The following is a 21922-nucleotide window of genomic DNA, read 5'->3' as shown; positions in this document are numbered from 1 at the left end:
CGCGTGAAACCCCCAAAAAACTCCACCCCTCCCACTCGTGTCGCCCCCATAAACCACCCAATACGCCTCCCAGGTGTGACATCCCATAAACCCCCCACCACTCCTCCCTCGCGTGACACCCCCTAAACCCCCAACCCCCCCACGCGTGACAACCCATAAGCCCATACAGCTCTTCCACGCGTGACGCCCCCATAAACCCCAGACCCGTTACACTCCCATAAACCCCCACCACTCCCCCCACGAGTGACACCCCCTTTATCACCACCCCTCCCACGCGCGAACCCCCCCCCAAAAAACCCACCCCTCCCACGCGTGTCGCCCCCATAAAGCCCCACACCTCTTCCACGCATGACTCCCCCATAAACCCCCCACCCCTCCCACACGTGACACCCCATAAGCCCCCACAGCTCTTCCACGCGTGACGTCCTATAAACCCCCCCAACCCTCCCCCACGTGACTCCCCATACACCTCCACCCCTCCCACGCGTGACACCCCATAAACCCCTACACGTCTTCCACGCGTGACGCCCCCCGAAACCCCAGACATGTTACACCCCCTCTATCTCTCACCACTCCTCCCACGCGTGAACCCCCCCAGAAACCCCCACCCAACCCACGCGTGTCGCCCCCATAAACCCCCCAAAACGCCTCCCAGGCGTGACATCCCATAAACCCCCCCACCCCTCCCACGCGTGACACCCCATAAACCCCCACACCTCTTCCACGCGTGACTCCCCCATAAACCCCGGACGCGTTACACCCCCCTCTATCCCCCACCACTCCTCCCTCGCGTGACACCCCATAAGCCCATACGGCTCTTCCACGCGTGACGCCCCCCAAACCCCCACCACCCACCCACGCGTGACTCCCCCACAAACCCCAGGCGCGTTACACCCCCCTCTCTCCCCCACCACGCCTCCCACGCGTGACACGCCCATAGGGCAGCCAACCCCTCCCCCCGGCCCTCCCCCTCCCCGCCCCCTCCTCCCGGCTCCTCCCACGGACCCGCGTGGGGCGGGGCGCTGCGGGTATGGCGGCGGGGCGGTGCCGGGCGCTGCCGCTGCTGCTGTTGGCGGCGTTGGGCCGCGCGGCCGCCTATTTCCCCGAGGAGCGTTGGAGGCCCGAATCGCCGCTCCGCGCCCCACGCGTGACCGTGGCGATCATCGCCAGGAATGCGGCCCACGCGCTGCCTGCGGTGCTCGGGGGGTTGGAGAGGTTGAGGCACCCCAAGGAGAGAACGGCGCTGTGGTGAGGGGGGGTGGGGGGGGGAAGGGGGGGCACGAGTGGGGGGGTCACGAGTGGGGTTTGGGACACGAGGGGGGTGAGTGGGGAGACGAGGTGGGGGGGCACGGGTGGGGGGGGCTCGAGGGGGTGCACGCGTGGGGTGGGGGAGTGGAGTGGGATGGGGGGGCACGATTGGGGGACAGGAGGGGTGGACACGAGTGGGAAAACACGGGGGGACACGAGTGGGGGGACGCGGGGGGTAGGAGCTGCTCGTCGGGGTGGGAACTGTGGGGCCCCGAGGGGGGGGTGGGGGAGGGGGGTGAGGATGGTGCCCCCCCCGGTGCACGAGGGGTGGGGGCAGGAGGTGGGGGACACGAGTGGGGGGGTCACGAGTGGGGCTGAGCGGAGTGGGGCGGGGGGGGCACTATTAGGGTTGGGATAGGAGTGGGGGGGGGGCACGACTTGGGGGGGGGTTTGAGTGGGGTGGAGTGGACACCAATGGGGGGGGACATGAGTGGGGTGTGGGACACGAGTGGGGGGTACGTGGGGGGGCACAATTGAGAGGGGCACGAGTGGGCTGTGGGGGTGTGGTTTGGGGGGGGTGAATGGGGTGAGTGGGGGGGTCCCGGAGACCGTGGGGGGGGGGGGTGGACATGAGTGGGGGGGGGGCATGAGAATGAGAGGGTTCTGATCCATTTGGGTTGGGGGGGGTCCTGGTGGTCCTGGGGGGGTCCTGATGTTCTCTGCGGGGGGGGGGTCCTGGTGGATTTGGGGGGGGGGTCCTGATGGCTCTTGGGGGTCTTAATGGCTCTGGGGGGGTCCTGATGGCTCCAGGGGGTTCTTGTGGATCTGGGGGGGTTCTGATGGCTCTGGGAGATCTGGTTGCTCCGGGGGGGGTTTTGGTGGCTCTGGGGGGGTTCCGGTGGATCTGGGGGGGTCCTAATGGCTATGGGGGGGTTGCGGTGGATCTGGGGGTGTCCTGATGGCTCCGGGGGGGTTCCAGTGGATCTGGGGGGGTCCTAATGGCTATGGGGGGGTTGCGGTGGATCTGGGGGTGTCCTGATGGCTCCGGGGGGGTTCCGGTGGATCTGGGGGGGTCCTAATGGCTATGGGGGGGTCCTAATGGCTCTCAGGGTGTCCTGGTGGATCTGGGGGGGTTCTGTTGACTCTGGGGGGGGTCCTGGTGGCTCTGGGGGGTCCTAATGGCTCTGGGGGGGTTCTGGTGGATCTGGGGGTGTCCTGATGGCTATGGGGGGGTCCTAATGGCTCTCAGGGTGTCCTGATGGCTCCGGGGGGGTTCTGATGGCTCCGGGGGGGTTCTGGTGGATCTGGGGGGGTCCTAATGGCTATGGGGGGGTCCTAATGGCTCTCAGGGTGTCCTGGTGGATCTGGGGGTGTCCTGATGGCTCCGGGTGGGGGTCCTGGTGGCTCTGGGGGGGTCCTAATGGCTCTGGGGGGGTTCTGGTGGCTCGGGGTGGGGCCTGGTGGCTCTGGGGGGGTCCTGGTGGATCTGGGGGTGTCCTGATGGCTGTGGGGGGGGGGGGTCCCAATGGTTCTGATGGCATCCTAATGACTCTGAGGGTCCTGATGGCTGTGGGGTGTCCTGATGGCTCTTGGGGGGTTCTGGTGGATCTGGGGGGGTTCTCATGGCTCTGGGGGGGGTCCTGATGGCTCTGAGGGTGTCCTGGTGGCGCGGGGCGGGGGGGGGGGGGGAGTTCTGATGGCTCTGGGGGGGTTCTGATGGCTCTGGGGGCGTCCTGGTGGCTCAGGGGGGGTCCTAATGGCTCTGTGGGGGTTCTGGTGGATCTCGGGGGGTTCTGGTGGATCTGGGGGGTTCTCGTGGCTCCGGAGGGGGTCCTGGTGGCTGTGGGGGGGTTCTGGTGGCTCTGGGGGGGTCCTGGTGGATCCGGGGGCATCCTGATGGCTCCAGGGGGTTCTGGTGGCCCCGGGGGGGTTCTGGTGGATCTGGGGGCGTCCTGATGGCTGTGGGGGGGTCCTGATGGCTGTGGGGGGGTTCTGATGGCTGTGGGGGGGTCCCTCGCAGGGTGGCAGTGGACCACAGCGAGGACAACACGACGGCGCTGCTGCGCGAGTGGCTGGTGAGGGTGCAGGGGCTGTACCACCGCGTGGAGTGGAGACCCATGGAGGAGCCACGGTCAGATGGGGGGGGGGAGAGATGGGGGGGGTCTGTGGGGTGGGAGGGGGCTCATGGAGTGGGGAGGGGGTGTGGGTGCCCAACCAGCGGCTGCTGGCGGTGGTGGGTTGGGGTGGGGGGGTGTGGTTGGGGGCCCTCCCTTTTTTTGGGGGGGGGGATGGGGTTGGATGGGAGGATGGAGCTGTTGGGGTCCTCGTGGGTTTTGGGGTTTTTTTGGGGGGGGGGTCCCGTGGGTTCCAGGTGTCAGGAAGGGGGTCCGTTGGGTTCTAGGTGTGGGGGGGGGTCCCCATGTGTCCTTGGCTTTAGGGCGCCTTTGGGCTCATGGGGATTTGTAGTGTTGGGGGGTGGGGGGGGCCCTAAGCCATGGGTTCCTGGTTTTGGGGTGCCCCATAGGTCCGGCTTTGGGGGCCCTGATGTCAGTAAGGAGATCTTGATGGGTTCTGGGTGTTGGGGGGGCGGATCCCTGTCAGTTCCGGGGGTGGGGTGGGGGGGGGTCCCCATTGGGTTCTTGATCTTAGCAGAGCCCCTCTTTGAGCCGCCCCCTCTCGGGGTGCCCACATTTCGCTCGCACCCCACTCATCCCCCCCCCCCGTTGGCGTCCCCTCCACCCCACTCAACCCCCCCCCCCAAGTCGTGTCCCCCCCCCCACTCCTATCCCCACCCTATTGGTGCCCTCCCCCATTCCGGTCACCCCCACTCGTGTCCCCCACACCACTTACGCCCCCCCACTCGCGTCCCCCATCTCCTGCCCCCACCCCTCGTGCACTTAGGGGGGGGCACCATCCTCACCCCCCCCCCATGGTGCCCCATAGCTCCTACCCCGACGAGGAGGGCCCCAAGCACTGGTCCAGCTCCCGCTATGAGCACGTGATGAAGCTGAGGCAGGCGGCCCTGCAGTCGGCGCGGGACATGTGGGCTGATTACCTGCTGGTATGGCTTCATGGGGAGGGGGCGAGGGGGGGGATTCTGGGGGGGGGGTCGTTCTATGGGGTGGGTGCTGCCTCCAGAACTGCTCGGAGCATCGCTGAGGCGTTTGGGGCCAAAGTGGGGTTTGTTCCTGGGGTGTCCTTCCAACGCGTGGCCGTGGGGTTCGGGTCGGAAGGGGGGGATGGGGGGGGGGCACCCGGTGTTGCCTCCGTCCCCCTCCCCCCTTTGGAAGCGGGGCGGGGTGGGGGCGGGCGCTGCAGGGCCTCGCTGTGTTGCTGCCCTCAGTTCGTGGATGCTGACAACGTCCTGACGAACCCCGACACGTTGGGGCTGCTGATGGCCGAGAACAAAACGGTGGTGGCCCCCATGCTGGACTCCCGCGCTGCCTACTCCAACTTCTGGTGTGGGATGACGGCTCAGGTATGGGGCTGTGCTGCTCGCCACGCTGCTTCCTCGCCCGCTTCCCCTTCCTGGGGCAGCTTTCTTTGTCCTCTTCCCCTCCTCGGGGCAGATCTCCTCATCTTTCCATCCGCAGAGTGGATTTCCTCATCCACTTCCATTCCTCAGGGTGGTTTTCCTCATCCACTTCCCCTCCTTGGGGTCGTTTTCCTCATCCACTTCCCCTCCTGGGGAGTGATTTCCTCTTCAATTTCCTCATCCACTTCCCCTCCTTGGGGTCGTTTTCCTCATCCACTTCCCCTCCTTGGGCAATTTCCTCATCTGCTTCCCTACTCTGGGCAATTTCCTCATCCCCTTCCCATCTCCAGAGTGATTTCCTCATCCACTTCCGCTCCTGGGGAGTAATTTCCTCTACCGCTTCCATTTCCTTCTCCACTTCCCCTCCTCAGGGCAGTTTTCCTCATTCAATTCCCCTCCTTGGGGTGGTTTCCTCATCCACTTCCCCTCCTTGGGGTCGTTTTCCTCATCCACTTCCCCTCCTGGGGAGTGATTTCCTCTTCAATTTCCTTGTCCACTTCCCCTCCTCACGGCAGTTTTCCTCATCCACTTCCCCTCCTTGGGGTAATTTTCCTCATCCACTTCCCCTCCTTGGGGTGATTTCCTCATCTGCTTCCCTACTCTGGGCAATTTCCTCATCCCCTTCCCCTCCTCAGAGTGGTTTTCCTCATCCCCTTCCCATCTCCAGAGTGATTTCCTCATCCACTTCCGCTCCTGGGGAGTAATTTCCTCTACCGCTTCCATTTCCTTCTCCACTTCCCCTCCTCAGGGCAGTTTTCCTCATCCAATTCCCCTCCTCGGGGTGGTTTCCTCATCCACTTCCCCTCCTTGGGGTCGTTTTCCTCATCCACTTCCCCTCCTGGGGAGTGATTTCCTCTTCAGTTTCCTTCTCCACTTCCCCTCCTCAGGGCAGTTTTCTTCATCCACTTCCCCTCCTCAGGGTGGTTTCCTCATTCACTTCCCTTCCTTGGGGTCATTTTCCTCATCCACTTCCCCTCCTGGGGAGTGATTTCCTCTTCAATTTCCTTCTTCACTTCCCCTCATCAGGGCAGTTTTCCTCATCCACTTCCCCTCCTTGGAGCGATTTCCTCATCCCCTTCCCTTCCTCGAGGCAGATTTCCTCCTCTTCTTCCCCTCCTCAGAGCAGATGTCATCATCCACTCCCCCTCCTCGGGGTGATTTCCTGATCTACTTCCCTTCCTCCAGGCAATTTCCTCATCCCCTTCCCCTCCTCAGGGTGGATTTCCTCGTCCCCTTCCCCTCCTCAGAGCAGATCTCCTCATCCACTTCCCATCCTCAGGGCAGTTTTCCTCATCCACTTCCCCTCCTTGGGGTGATTTCCTGATCTACTTCCCCTCCTCCAGGCAATTTCCTCCTCCCCTTCCCCTCCTCAGGATGGTTTTTCTCATCCCCTTCCCCTCCTCAAGGTGGATTTCCTCGTCCCCTTCCCCTCCTCAGAGCAGATCTCCTCATCCACTTCCACTCCTCAGGGCAGTTTTCCTCATCCACTTCCCCTCCTGGGGAGTGATTTCCTCTTCAGTTTCCTTCTCCACTTCCCCTCCCCAGGGCAGTTTTCTTCATCTTCTTCCCCTCCTGGCGGTGTTTTTCCTCACCTCCTTCCGCCCCTCGCGTTGTTTCTTTGCCATGGGATGATGCCCCACATACTCCACTCCTCATCTTCTTCCTCCCTTGGCTCTTTCTGCTCCCGGTGGTGTTTCTGCCCTGGCCAGTTCTGCTCCCTGGGTTATTTCCTGTCTGTGGAACAGCAGCCCAGCTACAGGCAGGCAGTTCTGCTCCTTATGTTCCACTCTCCTGGCTGCTTCCCCTCCTTGCATTATTTCTTGGCCATGTGATGAGCTCCCAGCTACAGGCAGGCAGTTCTCCTCGTGTTCCCCCCCTGGCTGCTGCTGCTCCCTGTGCTGTTCCTTGGCTGCAGGACAGCATCCCAGCTACAGGCAGGCAGTTCTCCTCGTGTTCCCCCCCTGGCTGCTGCTGCTCCCTGTGCTGTTCCTTGGCTGCAGGACAAGATCCCAGCTACAGGCAGGCAGATCTCCTTATGTTCCACTCTCCTGGCTGCTTCCCCTCCCTGTGTTATTTCTTGGCCATGGGATGAGCTCCCAGCTACAGGCAGGCAGTTCTGCTCCTCGTGTTCCTCCCCTGGCTGCTGCTGTTTCCTGTGCTGTTCCTTGGCTGCAGGACAGCATCGCAGCTACAGGCAGGCAGTTCTCCTCGTGTTCCTCCCCTGGCTGCTGCAGCTCCCTGTGCTGTTCCTTGGCTGCAGCACAACATCCCAGCTACAGGCAGGCAGTTCTGCTCCTTGTGTTCCTTCTCTCCTGGCTGCTTCTCCTCCCCACGTTATTTCTTGGCCATCAGACGATGTTCCAACTACAGGCAGGCAGTTCTGCTCCTTATGTTCCTTCTCTCCTGGCTGCTTCCCCTCCTTGCATTATTTCTTGGCCATGGGCTGAGCTCCCAGCTACAGGCAGGCAGTTCTCCTCATGTTCCTTCCCTGGCCAGTTCTGCTCCCTGTGCTGTTCCTTGGCTGTAAGACAACATCCCAGCTACAGGCAGGCAGTTCTGCTCCTCATGTTCCTCCCCTGGCTGCTGCAGCTCCCTGTGCTGTTCCTTGGCTGCAGCACAACATCCCAGCTACAGGCAGGCAGTTCTGCTCCTTATGTTCCTCCCCTGGCTGCTGCAGCTCCCTGTGCTGTTCCTTGGCTACAGCACAACATCCCAGCTACAGGCAGGCAGTTCTGCTCCTTATGTTCCACTCTCCTGGCTGCTTCTCCTCGCTGTGTTATTTCTTGGCCGTGGGATGAGCTCCCAGCTACAGGCAGGCAGTTCTCCTTATGTCCCTTCCCTGGCCAGTTCTGCTCCCTGCATTTGTTCTTGGCTGCAGGACAACATCCCAACCACAGGCAGGCAGTTCTGCTCCTTATGTTCCTTCCCTGCCTGCTTCTCCTCCCTACGCTATTTCTTGGCCATGTGATGAGCTCCCAGCTACAGGCAGGCAGTTCTGTTCTTCATGTTCCTTCCCTGGCTGCTGCAGCTCCCTGTGCTGTTCCTTGGCTGCAGCACAACATCCCAACTACAGGCAGGCAGTTCTGCTCCTTATGTTCCACTCTCCTGCTTCCCCTCCCTGTGTTATTTCTTGGCCATGGGATGAGCTCCCAGCTACAGGCAGGCAGTTCTGCTCCTTATGATCCTTCCCTGGCCAGTTCTGCTTCCTGCATTTATTCTTGGCTGCAGCACAACATCCCAGCTTCAGGCAGGCAGTTCTGCTCCTTATGTTCCACTCTCCTGGCTGCTTCCCCTCCCTGTGTTATTTCTTGGCCATGGGCTGAGCTCCCAGCTACAGGCAGGCAGTTCTGTTCTTCATGTTCCTCCCCTGGCTGCTGCTGCTTCCTGTGCTGTTCCTTGGCTACAGCACATCCCAGCTTCAGGCAGGCAGTTCTCCTCATGTTCCTTCTCTCCTGGCTGCTTCTCCTCCCTGTGTTATTTCTTGGCCATGGGATGAGCTCCCAGCTACAGGCAGGCAGTTCTCCTCGTTATGTCCCTTCCCTGGCCAGTTCTGCTCCCTGCATTTGCTCTTGGCTGCAGGACAACATCCCAGCTACAGGCAGGCAGTTCTGCTCCTTATGTTCCACTCTCCTGGCTGCTTCTCCTGGCTGTGTTATTTCTTGGCCATGGGCTGAGCTCCCAGCTACAGGCAGGCAGTTCTCCTGGTGTTCCCCCCCCGGCTGCTGCAGCTCCCTGTGCTGTTTCTTTGCCCCGGGATGACACTGCAGGCCCAAGCAGGCGTTTCTGTGCCCCCCCCCCCCCCATCCCCTCCCCGTTGGCTCTTCCCACTCCTCGGTGCGTTCACATCCACCACCCATCACCGTGCTCCATTGCAAAGCCCTCATTGCCCTTCGGCTCCAACGCACCCCCAGCAGCAGCCTTACCTTCCCCCGGCTCCGCTCTCGGGGTCGACCCATCGAGCAGCCCCCCCCATCGCATCACAGCCCCCCCCCCAAACCACCCCCCCGTCATCTCACAGGGCTACTACAAGCGCACCCCCGCCTACCTGCCCATCCGTAAGCGGGAGCGGCGGGGCTGCTTTGCTGTGCCCATGGTGCACTCCACCTTCCTGCTGGACCTGAGGAAGGAGGCATCCCGGCTGCTCACCTTCTACCCCCCCCCACCCCGACTACACGTGGCCCTTCGACGACATCATCGTCTTCGCCTCCTCCTGCAAGCAGGCAGGTGAGCCGCAGCGCCTCGGCCGGGCGGTGGGTTGGGGTGGTCTTTGAGGGGGGGCGACGCTCGTTGTTGTTTTTAATGGCTGTTTGCTCACGGTAGAGGTGCAGATGTTTGTGTGCAACAAGGAGGTGTACGGTTTCCTCCCGGTGCCGCTGCGCTCGCACAGCACGCTGCAGGATGAGACGGAGAGCTTCATGCACGTCCTGCTGGAGATCATGGGTGGGTAGAGGGCCCGGACCCCAACGCTGAGCCCAGCCCTAAGCCTGACCTTAACCCTAACCCTAACCCTGACCCTGATCCCAACCCTAAACCTAACCTTATCCCTAACCCTAACCCTAACCATAAACCTAACCATAACCCTGACCCCAACCCTAACCCTAACCTTAACCCTAACCCTAACCCTGACCCTGATCCCAACCCTAAACCTAACCTTATCCCTAACCCTAACCCTAAACATAACCATAACTCTAACCCTGAGCCCAACCCTAAACCTAACCTTAACCCTAACCTTAACCCTAACCATAACCCTAACCCTGACCCCAACTCTAACCCTAACCTAAACCCTAACCATAACCATAACCCTGAGCCCAACCCTAAGCCTGACCTTAACCCTAACCCTAACCCTAACTCTGATCCCAACCCTAACCCTGGCCCTGATCCCAACCCTAAACCTAATCTTATCCCTAACCCTAACCCTAACCATAAACCTAACCATAACCCTGACCCCAACCCTAAGCCTGACCTTAACCCTAACCATAATCATAACCCTGATCCCAACCCTAAACCTAACCTTATCCCTAACCCTAACCCTAAACATAACCATAACTCTAACCCTGAGCCCAACCCTAAGCCTGACCTTAACCCTAACCTTAACCCTAACCATAACCCTAACCCTGACCCCAACTCTAACCCTAACCTAAACCCTAACCATAACCATAACCCTGACCCCAACCCTAAGCCTACCTTAACCCTAACCCTCCCTAACCCTGACCCCAACCCTAAACCTAACCTTAACCGTAACCATAACCCCAAACCAAACCCTGACTCCAACCCAAACCCCAACCCTAACCATCACCCTAACATTAACCCTAACCCTAATCCTAACCCTAACCATAACCCAAATCCTAACCTTAACCAAAACCCTGACCCTAACCCAACTCTAACCCCACAGCAAACCCTAACCCTGACACTACCCTACCCCTAACCCTTAGCAAACCCTAACCCTACCCTACCTTACCCCTAACCCAAACCCTAACACTAACCCTAACCTAAGCAAAACTCTAACCCTACCCCTAACCATACCCCTACCCCAACCCAAACCCTAACACTAACCCTAACCCCACCCCTACCCCTAACCCTAATCCTAATCCTACCCCTACTCCTAGCCCAAACCCAACCCTTAACTCTACCCCTACCCCCACCCCTAACCCTACTCCCACCCCTACCCCCACCCCTAACCCTGCCCCCACCCCTACCCCCACCCCTAACCCTACCACCTAACCCTACCCCCTACCCCCAGCCCTAACCCTACCCCTACCCCTGACCCACACCCTAACCCTAACCCTCCCCCCTAACCCTACCCCTACCCCTAACCCCACCCCTTCCCCCACCCCCTAACCTTACCCCCACCCCTAACCCCACCCCCTAACCCTACCCCTACCCCTACCCTACCCCTATCCCCACCCCTAACCCTACCCTCACCCCTATCCCCGCCCCTAACTCTACCCCCACCCCTAACCCTACCCCTACCCCTACCCTACCCCTGACCCACACCCTACCCCTACCCCCTACCCCTAACCCTACTCCTAACCCTAACCCTACCCTACCCCTAACCCTACCCCCTACCCTCACCCCTAACCCTACCCCCACCCCTACCCCCACCCCTACCCCCACCCCTAACCCCACCCCTAACTCCACCCCTAACCCTACCCCCTAACCCTACCCCTACCCTTAACTCTACCCCTACCCTTATCTCTACCCCTACCCCTACCCCTACCCTACCCCTACCCCCACCCCTAACCCTACCTCTAACCCTACCCCTACCCCTACCCTACCCCTGACCCACCCCCTAACCCCGACAGGGTGACAGGAGGATGGGGAGCCCAGCACGGCCAGCGCTGAGCCCTGGGCAGGGAGAGCTGCAAAGGGACGCCCAGCAGCTTCATCTGCTTCCTCCGTGCTGCCCAGCAGCCTCGCAGTCCCTCCTCTGCCTCTCTGGGTCTCAGCTGCCTCTGCAGGGCTCTGCCTGCCCCACTGCGAGCCAGGCTGCACCCCCAGCTCAGAGCTCCCCGCGCTCCCCCCATCCTTCGCAGCAGCAGCAGCTCACAGAGCGCCTCTGTTGGCTCCCCGCGGCACAAAGCTGCTTTGTGGGGAGGCAGGGCTCGCATTGAACCTCATAAAGAAGCCCTTTTTCCACCCTGGATGCAGGGTGGGTCTGTGGCCAACCCTGTCGGGTCAGTGCCGGGCTCTGATGGGTCACGTCCAGTTTTCCTTGGCTGGCTGCAGGCTGAGCTGTTCCCGTTGGCAGGAGCAGAGCACGTCCATGAGCTCCACTCCAGGCCGTGGGTTTCCTCTTCAGACCTCTTTACCAACAGAGCCGAGGCCAAAAAGTCTCCTATGGGGAAGGAGAGGAACGTGGGGCCAATAAATGGCAGCGCGGTGCCGTAACCCAGCGATGAGCAGTGAAAGCAGCCCCTACCCCTGCTTGCACAGACACGCGTGCTGCGGCCGCGCTGTGCCGTGCCAAACTCTGCCAGGCAGCTTTGGGGTCTCCTCCGCTGCTGTTGGGGTCTCCTCTGCTGCTATTGAGGGCTCCTCTGCTGTTGGGGTCTCCACTGCTGCTGCTGTTGGGGTCTTTTCTGCTGTTGGGGTCTCCTCCGCTGCTGTTGGGGTCTCCTCCGCTGCTGTTGGGGTCTCCTCTGCTGTTGGGGTCTCCTCTGCTGCTTTTGGGGTCTCCTCTGCTGCTGTTGGGGGCTCCTCTGTTGTTGGGGTCTCCTCTGCTGCTGTTGGGGTCTCCACTGATGTTGGGGTCTTCTCTGCTGTTGGGGTCTCCTCTGCTGCTGTTGGGGGCTCCACTGTTGTTGGGGTCTCCTCTGCTGCTGTTGAGCTCTTTTCTGCTGTTGGGGTCTCCTCTGCTGCTGTTGGGGGCTCCACTGATGTTGGGGTCTTCACTGCTGTTGGGGTCTCCTCTGCTGTTGGGGTCTCTGCTGCTATTGAGGGCTCCTCTGCTGTTGGGGTCTCCACTGCTGCTGCTGTTGGGGTCTTTTCTGCTGTTGGGGTCTCCTCTGCTGCTGTTGGGGGCTCCACTGATGTTGGGGTCTTCACTGCTGTTGGGGTCTTTTCTGCTGTTGGGGTCTCTGCTGCTGTTGGGGTCTCCACTGCCGTTGGGGTCTCCTCCGCTGCTGTTGGAGTCTTCACTGATGTTGGGGTCTCTGCTGCTTTTGGGGTCTCCTCTGCTGCTGTTGGGGGCTCCACTGCTGTTGGGGTCTCCTCTGCTGCTGTTGGGGGCTCCACTGTTGTTGGGGTCTCCTCTGCTGCTGTTGGGGTCTTTTCTGCTATTGGGGTCTCCTCTGCTGCTGTTGGGGGCTCCACTGCTGTTGGGGGCTCCACTGCTGTTGGGGTCTCCTCTGCTGTTGGGGTCTCTGCTGCTGTTGGGGGCTCCTCTGTTGTTGGGGTCTCTTCTGCTGTTGGGGTCTCTGCTGCTTTTGGGGTCTCCTCTGTTGTTGAGGTCTCCTCTGCTGCTGTTGGGGTTTCTGCTGCTGCTGTTGGGGGCTCCTCTGCTGTTCGGGTCTCTGCTGCTTTTGGGGTCTCCTCTGCTGCTGTTGGGGTCTCCTCTGCTGCTGTTGGGGTCTCCTCTGCTGCTGTTGGGGTCTCCTCTGCTGTTGGGGGCTCCACTGTTGTTGGAGTCTCCTCTGCTGCTATTGGGGGCTCCACTGAAGTTGTGGTCTCCTCTGCTGCTGTTGGGGTCTCTTCTGTTGTTGGGGTCTCTTCTGCTGTTGGGGTCTCTGCTGCTTTTGGGGTCTCCTCTGTTGTTGGGGTCTCCTCTGTTGTTGGGGTCTCCTCTGCTGTTGAGGTCTCCTCTGCTGCTTTTGGGGGCTCCACTGATGTTGGGGTCTCTGCTGCTGTTGGGGTCTCTGCTGCTGTTGGGGGCTCCGCTGATGTTGGGGTCTCCTCCGCTGATGTTGGGGTCTCCTCCGCTGCTGTTGGGGTCTCCTCTGCTGCTATTGAGGGCTCCTCTGCTGTTGGGGTCTCCACTGCTGCTGCTGTTGGGGTCTTTTCTGCTGTTGGGGTCTCCTCTGCTGCTGTTGGAGTCTCCACTGATGTTGGGGTCTCTGCTGCTTTTGGGGTCTCCTCTGCTGCTGTTGGGGGCTCCACTGTTGTTGGGGTCTCCTCTGCTGCTGTTCGGGTCTCCTCTGCTGTTGGGGTCTCCTCTGCTGCTGTTGGGGTCTTTTCTGCTATTGGGGTCTCCTCTTCTGCTGTTGGGGGCTCCACTGCTGTTGGGGTCTCCTCTGCTGTTGGGGTCTCCTCTGCTGCTGTTGGGGTCTTTTCTGCTATTGGGGTCTCCTCTTCTGCTGTTGGGGGCTCCACTGCTGTTGGGGTTTCCACTGCTGTTGGGGTCTCCTCTGCTGTTGGGGTCTCTGCTGCTGTTGGGGGCTCCACTGATGTTGGGGTCTTCACTGCTGTTGGGGTCTTTTCTGCTGTTGGGGTCTCTGCTGCCGTTGGGGTCTCCTCTGCTGCTGTTGGGGTCTCCACTGATGTTGGGGTCTCTGCTGCTTTTGGGGTCTCCTCTGCTGCTGTTGGGGGCTCCACTGTTGTTGGGGTCTCCTCTGCTGCTGTTCGGGTCTCCACTGCTGTTGGGGTCTCTGCTGCTGTTGGGGTCTCTGCTGCTGTTGGGGGCTCCACTGATGTTGGGGTCTTCACTGCTGTTGGGGTCTTTTCTGCTGTTGGGGTCTCTGCTGCTGTTGGGGTCTCCTCTGCTGTTGGGGTCTCCTCTGCTGTTGGGGTCTCCTCTGCTGCTGTTGGGGTCTCCACTGATGTTGGGGTCTCTGCTGCTTTTGGGGTCTCCTCTGCTGCTGTTGGGGTCTCCTCTGCTGTTGGGGTCTCCTCTTCTGCTGTTGGGGGCTCCACTGTTGTTGGAGTCTCCTCTGCTGCTGTTGGGGTCTCCTCTGTTGTTGGGGTCTCTTCTGCTGTTGGGGTCTCTGCTGCTTTTGGGGTCTCCTCTGTTGTTGGGGTCTCCTCTGTTGTTGGGGTCTCCTCTGCTGTTGAGGTCTCCTCTGCTGCTTTTGGGGGCTCCACTGATGTTGGGGTCCATTCTGCTGCTGTTGGGGTCCGTTCTGCTGCTGTTGGGGTCCATTCTGCTGCTGTTGGGGTCCGTTCTGCTGCTGCTGGGGTCCGTTCTGCTGCTGCTGGGGTCCGTTCTGCTGCTGGGACGCGGCGGTCTCTCTTGGAGATGAGCAGCAACGCGAGGCGCCTCTTTGCTGTTTGCAGTGAAGAACCCCCCAGCAGAGCCCTCGCGGTACCTCTCCGTCCCACCCAAAAGCCCCGACAAGATGGGCTTCGATGAGGTGAGGGGACCGGGACCCCCCCCCCCACCCCCCACCCCCCCATCGCCCCGGATGGCGCCGCTGTCCACCCAAGGAGGAGCGTCCCTCCATTGCTGCCTTCTGCCCCAGGTCTTCATGATCAACCTGAAGCGCCGGGCCGACCGCAGGGAGCGCATGCTGCGCACGCTGCACGAGCAGGAGATCGCCTGCAAGGTGGTGGAGGCGGTGGATGGGAAGTGAGTGAGGAGGAGGTGATGCTTCGGGTGCACGCGGAGCACGAGGTGGGTGCTGAGTGCTGCCGCGCCGCCTTGCAGGGCCATGAACAGCAGCGAGGTGGAAGCGCTGGGCATTAAGATGCTGCCGGGCTACAAGGATCCGTACCACGGCCGGCCGCTCACCAAGGGGGAGCTGGGCTGCTTCCTCAGCCACTACCGGGTGTGGGAGGAGGTGAGCGGGGTTGGCGGTGGGGGAAGGCGATGGGGAGGGGGTGGGGTTGGGGGTCGGGGGGCTTTTTTTGGGCCGGCCGGCAGGAAAACAGGAGGCGTTTTGTGCTGAGCTTCCAGATCGTCGAGAGAGGGCTGGGGAAGTCGGTGGTGTTTGAGGACGATCTGCGCTTCGAGATCTTCTTCAAGCGGCGCCTGATGAACCTGATGTACGATTTAGAAGAGGAGGGTTTGGGCTGGGATCTGATGTAAGTGGCCGCGAGCGGAGCTGCGGTGCTGGCTGGGAGCCCCCCCATCGGGGAGGGCGGGGGGTGATGGCTGCTCCTCACCCGGGCCGCGTCCTGCAGTTACATCGGGAGGAAGAGGATGCAGGTGGAGCAGCCTGAGAGGTCGGTGCCGCACGTGAGGAATTTGGTGGAGGCTGATTACTCCTACTGGACTTTGGCCTACGTGGTTTCGCTGCAGGGAGCCCGCAAGCTGCTGGCGGCTCAGCCGCTGTCCAAAATGCTGCCCGTCGATGAATTCCTCCCCATCATGTTCAACAAACATCCCGTGTGAGTCTGAGGGCTGAGGGCTGCGTGGTTCTGCACGGGGGGCAGAGCGTTCCCCGTCCCTGGAGGTGCCCGAGAGCAGGAGTGGGGCTGGGGGGGCTGGGGGTCCTTTCCGACACAACTGTGCTGTGGTCCCGTGGTTCTGCGGTCTTCAAGGACCCGTCCAAAGCAAACGGTTGGCATTCTGTGGTTCTGTGATCTGGAAGGACCCTTCCAACCCAACTCATTCTATGGTTCCGTGATCTGGAAGGACCCTTCCAACCCAACTCATTCTATGGTTCTGTGATCCTTCAGGACCCTTCCAACCCAACTCATTCTATGTTTCTGTGATCTGGAAGGACCCTTTGAACCCAACTCATTCTATGGTTCTGTGATCTGGAAGGACCCTTCCAACCCAACTCATTCTATGGTTCTGTGATCCTTCAGGACCCTTCCACAACCCAACTCATTCTATGTTTCTGTGATCTGGAAGGACCCTTCCAACCCAACTCATTCTATGGTTCTGTGATCTGGAAGGACCCTTCCACAACCCAACTCATTCTATGGTTCTGTGATCTGGAAGGACCCTTCCAACCCAACTCATTCTATGGTTCCGTGATCTGGAAGGACCCTTTGAACCCAACTCATTCTATGGTTCCGTGATCTGGAAGGACCCTTTGAACCCAACTCATTCTATGGTTCCGTGATCTGGAAGGACCCTTCCAACCCAACTCATTCTATGGTTCTGTGATCTGGAAGGACCCTTCCGACCCAACTCATTCTGTGGTTCCGTGATCCTTCAGGACCCTTCCGACCCAACTCATTCTGTGGTTCTGTGATCTGGAAGGACCCTTCCGACCCAACTCATTCTATGGTTCTGTGATCTGGAAGGACCCTTCCAACCCAACTCATTCTATGGTTCCGTGATCTGGAAGGACCCTTCCAACCCAACTCATTCTATGGTTCCGTGATCCTTCAGGACCCTTCCACAACCCAACTCATTCTGTGGGTCTGTGATCTATAAGGTCCCTTCCAACGCAAGCTGTCCTATGGTTCTGCAGTCTTGAAGGACTCCTCCACAACCCAACCCATTCTATGGTCCCGTGATCTTTAAGGTCCTTCCCGACCAAAGATCTCCTATGGTTCTGTGATCTTTAAGGACCCTTCCACAACCCAACCCATTCTATGGATCTGTTATCCTGAAGGTCCCTTCCAACCCACCCCATTCTTTGTTTCCATGATCTTTAAGATCCCTTCCAATCCACCCCATTCAGTGCTTCCATGACCTTTAAGATCCCATCCAACCCACCCCATTCTTTGTTTCCATGACCTTTAAGATCCCTTTCAACCCAACCCCCTCACTGCTTCCATGATCTTTATGATCCCTCCCAAACCAACCCAACCCATTCAGTGGTTCCATGATCATTAAGTTCCCTTCCAGCTCAACCCCTTCGGTGCTTCCATGGTCTTTAAGATCCCATCCAACCCACCCCATTCAGTGTTTCCATGACCTTTAAGATCCCTTCCAACCCACCCCATTCTTTGTTTCCATGACTTTTAAGATCTCTTCCAACCCAACCCCCTCACTGGTTCCATGGTCTTTAAGATCCTCCCAACCCATTCAGTGGTTCCATGATCATTAAGATCCCTTCCAATCCACCCCATTCAGTGTTTGCATGACCTTTAAGATCCCTTCCAACCCACCCCATTCTTTGTTTCCATGATCTTTAAGATCCCTCCCAAACCAACCCAACCCATTCAGTGGTTCCATGATCATTAAGTCCCCTTCCAGCTCAACCCCTTCAGTGCTTCCATGGTCTTTAAGATTGCATCCAACCCACCCCATTCAGTGTTTCCATGACCTTTCAGATCCCTTCCAACCCAACCCATTCAGTGGTTCCATGATCATTAAGTTCCCTTCCAGCTCAACCCCTTCAGTGCTTCCATGGTCTTTAAGATTGCATCCAACCCACCCCATTCAGTGTTTCCATGACCTTTAAGATCCCTTCCAATCCACCCCATTCTTTGTTTCCATGACTTTTAAGATCTCTTCCAACCCAACCCCCTCAGTGGTTCCATGATCTTTAAGATCCTCCCAACCCATTCAGTGGTTCCATGATCATTAAGTTCCCTTCCAGCTCAACCCCTTCAGTGCTTCCATGGTCTTTAAGATCCCATCCAACCCACCCCATTCAGTGTTTCCATGACCTTTAAGATCCCTTCCAATCCACCCCATTCTTTGTTTCCATGACCTTTAAGATCCCTTCCAACCCAACCCCCTCACTGCTTCCATGATCTTTAAGATCCCTTCCAGTCCACCCCATTCTTTGTTTCCATGAGTTTTAAGATCTCTTCCAACCCAACCCCATTATTTGTTTCCATGGTCTTTAAGATCCTCCCAACCCATTCAGTGGTTCCATGATCATTAAGTCCCCTTCCAGCTCAACCCCTTCAGTGCTTCCATGGTCTTTAAGATTGCATCCAACCCACCCCATTCAGTGTTTCCATGACCTTTCAGATCCCTTCCAACCCAACCCATTCAGTGGTTCCATGATCATTAAGTTCCCTTCCAGCTCAACCCCTTCAGTGCTTCCATAGTCTTTAAGATCCCATCCAACCCACCCCATTCTTTGTCTCCGTAACCTTTAAGATCCCTTCCAACCCAACCCCTTCAGTGCTTCTGAGATCCCTTTCAACCCAACCCCATTCTTTGTTTCCATGATCTTTAAGATCCCTCCCAACCCATTCAGTGGTTCCATGATCATTAAGTCCCCTTCCAGCTCAACCCCTTCAGTGCTTCCATGGTCTTCAAGATCCCACCCAACCCAACCCATTCAGTGTTTCCATGACCTTTAAGATCCCTTCCAGTCCACCCCATTCTTTGTTTCCATGACTTTTAAGATCTCTTCCAACCCAACCCCCTCACTGGTTCCATGGTCATTAAGATCCTCCCAACCCATTCAGTGGTTCCATGATCATTAAGATCCCTTCCAACCCACCCCATTCTTTGTTTCCATGATCTTTAAGATCCCTCCCAAACCAACCCAACCCATTCAGTGGTTCCATGATCATTAAGTCCCCTTCCAATCCACCCCATTCAGTGGCTCCATGATCATTAAGATCCCTTCCAACCCAACCCCTTCAGTGCTTCTAAGATCCCTTTCAACCCAATCCCATTCTTTGTTTCCATGATCTTTAAGATCCCTCCCAGCCCATTTAATGGTTCCATGATCATTAAGTCCCCTTCCAGCTCAACCCCTTCAGTGCTTCCATGGTCTTCAAGATCCCACCCAACCCAACCCATTCAGTGTTTCCATGACCTTTAAGATCCCTTCCAATCCACCCCATTCTTTGTTTCCATGATCTTTAAGATCCCTCCCAGCCCATTTAATGGTTCCATGATCATTAAGTTCCCTTCCAGCTCAACCCCTTCAGCGCTTCCACGTTCTTTAAGATCCCACCCAACCCAACCCATTCAGTGGCTCCATGACCTTTAAGCTCCCTTCCACCCCACCCCACCCCCCCGGTTCTACAGAGCGACACAGTGCACACAACCCTCTCACTTCCCCCTTTCCCTCACGCAGCTCCGACTACATGAAGCACTTCAAGACCCGCAACCTGCTGGCCTTTTCGGTGGAGCCGCTGCTGGTTTATCCCACTCACTACACCGGCGACGACGGCTACATCAGCGACACGGAGACGTCTGTGGTGTGGGACAACGAGAAGATCAAGACGGACTGGGATCGCGCCAAGTCCCAGAAGATGAAAGAGCAGCAGGAGCTGCGCCGGGAGGCCAAAAACTCGGACGTGCTGCAGTCCCCCCTCGACAGCACCGCCCGCGATGAGCTATGACCGCACGGGGCAGGGGGGCACAGCGGGGTCACCCCGGGACATGGGGGCTGCGCCGTGGGTCGGTGCTGGTGAGGCCTCAGTGTGAGGCGCCGTGTTGGGCATCGCTTGCGGCGTTGGTCCCCTCCACCATTTTGCCTTCGGTCACCGTTTGGGGTCCTGACCGCCGTTTTGGGGCTTGGCAGAAGGTGCCGTTTTGGGGCCTCGGCCACCGTATGGGGCCTTGGTTGACGCTGTGGGGTCTTGGCCGCCGTGTGGGGCTTTGGGCACCACCAGTTTGGCTCCTTTGGGCCTTGGGCACCATTTGGGGCCATGGGCGCCATTTTGGGGCTGTGGGCAAAGCTCTTTTGGGGCCTCAGTCACCATCAGTTTGGGCTCCTTTGAGTCCTGGTCGCCATTTTGGGGCCTTGGGCGCCATTTGGGGCCTTGGCCAAAGCTCCTTCGGGCTTTGGCTGCCCTCGGGGCCTTCGGTCACCCCCAGTTGGGCTCCTTTGGGCCTCAGCCGCCATCTTGAGGCCTTGGCCGCCATTTTGGGGCCTTGGCCGCCATGTCGGGCGGTGGGGAGGGTGGGGAGGAGGCCCGCCCCACGGTGCTCCCGGGCCGAGGCCCTGCTGCGTTGTCAACCAAAGCTCTGCGGTTGTTTCGTTTGAGGTTTGTTTCTTTTTTTTAAGGAGAAAAAAAAAATGGTACTTTTGAGAACGGGTCGTCTTTACAACGAGCGGCACTGCGGTCTGCGGGCCGGGCAGGAAGCCCGGGCCTGAAGCCACGGGCGCACTGCGCATGCGCAGGTCTCTTTAGCGCAGCTAATCGGCGCATGCGCGGCCGGCCCCGTGGCATGCCGGGATATACCGCCCTCGGCACGGTGGCCATGTTGGGAGCGGGGCATGCTGGGAGATGTAGTCCTGCGTGGAGTCTCGGCCCACGCGACCCCCCCCGCACCCCCCACGGCAAAATTCAACACCCAGCGTTGAGGGGGGGCCCAAAGACGAAGCGGGGGCGGGAGGGGGGGGAGGAACCGTTCTTTATTGCCCGTGGCCCCCCCGGCTCAGTCGGCAGCGTTGTTCTCCCTGCACAGCTCACATGACCCTCTCCCCCCCCCATGGGGGGTCATGGTGGAGTGGGGGGGGGCCCACAAGACCGGGAGAGGGGGGGGGGGTGCGAAGCTGAGCCCCCATAACCAGGAGGGATGCCCGCAAGTGGACCCCCGTTGCGTTAATTACCGCCCCCCCCCCCCCTCCCCTCAACTTGGAGGGCTGATTGGTCCAAAGGGGAAACTGAGGCACAATACCCGGGGTGGGGGTGGGGTGGAGGGGGGGGGGTGGGGGGGGGGTCAGAGCTCATCGTGGTCCTCGTGGGGGGGGGGGGCGGGTGGCAGGCGGCGGGGGTCACCAGCTCCATCAGGTACTCGCAGCGGCTCGGCTCCGTGGTGGCCGTCACTGCAGTCTCTGTGCCGCAGGAGAGCTTCACCTGGGGGGGGGGGGGGGGGGGGGGGGGGGGGGGGGGGGGGGGGGGGAGGGGGGGTATGGGGGGGGGGACAGGGGGGCGGTTGGGGGGGGGGGGGCACCCAGGGGGGACAGGGAGAGAGCTGGGGGAAGGAGATGTGGGGCAGCCAGGGGGGGTGGTGGCACTTGAAGGGGTTGGGGACAGTCCTGAAGGGATGGGGAACCCCCCCAGGAATAAAGATTTGGGGATTATTGGGGGGGGGGGGGGGGGGAAAAGGGGGGGTTGGACTGGGAGCACGCAATGGGATGGGGGTCATCCCAGAAGGTTTTAGGGGGGTCTGGGGGGGCACATGGGGACAGCCCAGGGGGAGGGGGATGCTTCTCAAGGGATGGGACCCCCCCACAGGAGTAAGGGATTAGGGGATGGGGGGGGATTGGGGACACCCCATAGGGACAGGGATTGGGGGTATCCAAGGAGGTCGGTGGCCCTTTAAGAGGGGGGGATGGGGGGCACAACTAAATGGGGACCCCCCCGGGGATAAAGGGGGGCACCTGGGGGGGGGGGTGGGGGGACAGCCCAGGGGGAAGGGGATGCTTCTCAAGGGATGGGACTCCCCCACTGGAATAAGGAATTAAGGGACGGGGGGGGGGATTGGGGACACCCCATAAGGACAGGGATTGGGGGCATCCAAGGAGGTCGGTGGCCCTTTAAGAGGGGGGGATGGGGGCACTTCTAAAGGGATGGGACCCCCCCGGGAATAAAGGGGGGCACCTGGGGGGGGGGGTGGGGGGACAGCCCAGGGGGAAGGGGATGCTTCTGAAGGGATATGACCCCCCCCCCCACGGGAATAAGGAATTAAGGGATGGGGGGGGGGAGGAGCATGGGGGGGGGGGATTGGAGACACCCAATACGGACAGGGATTGGGGGCATCCAAGGAGGTCGGTGGCCCTTTAAGAGAGGAAGGATGGGGGCACTTCTAAAGGGATGGGACCCCCCCGGGAATAAAGGGGGGCACCTGTTGGGGGGCAGGGGGGGGCGGGGGGGGCCAGGCTCACCATGGTGGAGCGGTTGGGGCCCTGCCAGCACCCCGTCCCGTGTTCGTACTTCATG

The 21922-nt window shown here is 59.8% G+C and overlaps 2 protein-coding genes and 1 non-coding gene across 3 annotated transcripts; 2 read left to right on the top strand and 1 right to left on the bottom strand.

Annotated features, from left to right (window-relative positions):
• The first annotated feature begins 1011 nt into the window (after positions 1-1011).
• Positions 1012-20065, top strand: LOC425607 (glycosyltransferase 25 domain containing 1-like). Its single transcript, XM_025146508.3, is given in 13 exon segments — positions 1012-1248; positions 3269-3379; positions 4192-4309; positions 4592-4726; positions 8802-8936; positions 8938-9007; positions 9104-9223; positions 14492-14568; positions 14677-14783; positions 14862-14994; positions 15111-15238; positions 15338-15544; positions 19105-20065. Coding segments are annotated over 13 exon segments (1827 nt in total). The 5' UTR covers positions 1012-1030; the 3' UTR covers positions 19373-20065.
• LOC121107060 lies at positions 11532-14537 on the top strand. The gene is made up of 2 exons (XM_040649239.1): positions 11532-11771; positions 13191-14537. The coding sequence occupies exon 2, from the start codon at positions 13324-13326 to the stop codon at positions 14455-14457; it is 1134 nt and encodes a 377-aa protein (XP_040505173.1). The 5' UTR covers positions 11532-11771; positions 13191-13323; the 3' UTR covers positions 14458-14537.
• Positions 20066-20371: 306 nt separating the features above from the next.
• On the bottom strand, positions 20372-21922 carry LOC107050604. The gene is made up of 2 exons (XR_005840438.1): positions 21868-21922; positions 20372-20836 (listed from the first exon to the last, which is right to left on the bottom strand). It is a non-coding gene; the product is annotated as an uncharacterized LOC107050604 (transcript).

The sequence above is a fragment of the Gallus gallus genome, chromosome 17 (assembly GCF_016699485.2).
Source record: "Gallus gallus isolate bGalGal1 chromosome 17, bGalGal1.mat.broiler.GRCg7b, whole genome shotgun sequence".
Lineage (NCBI taxonomy): Eukaryota > Metazoa > Chordata > Aves > Galliformes > Phasianidae > Gallus > Gallus gallus.
Note: the sequence above shows the minus strand (reverse complement) of the source record. Positions and strands in the feature narration are given on the sequence as shown.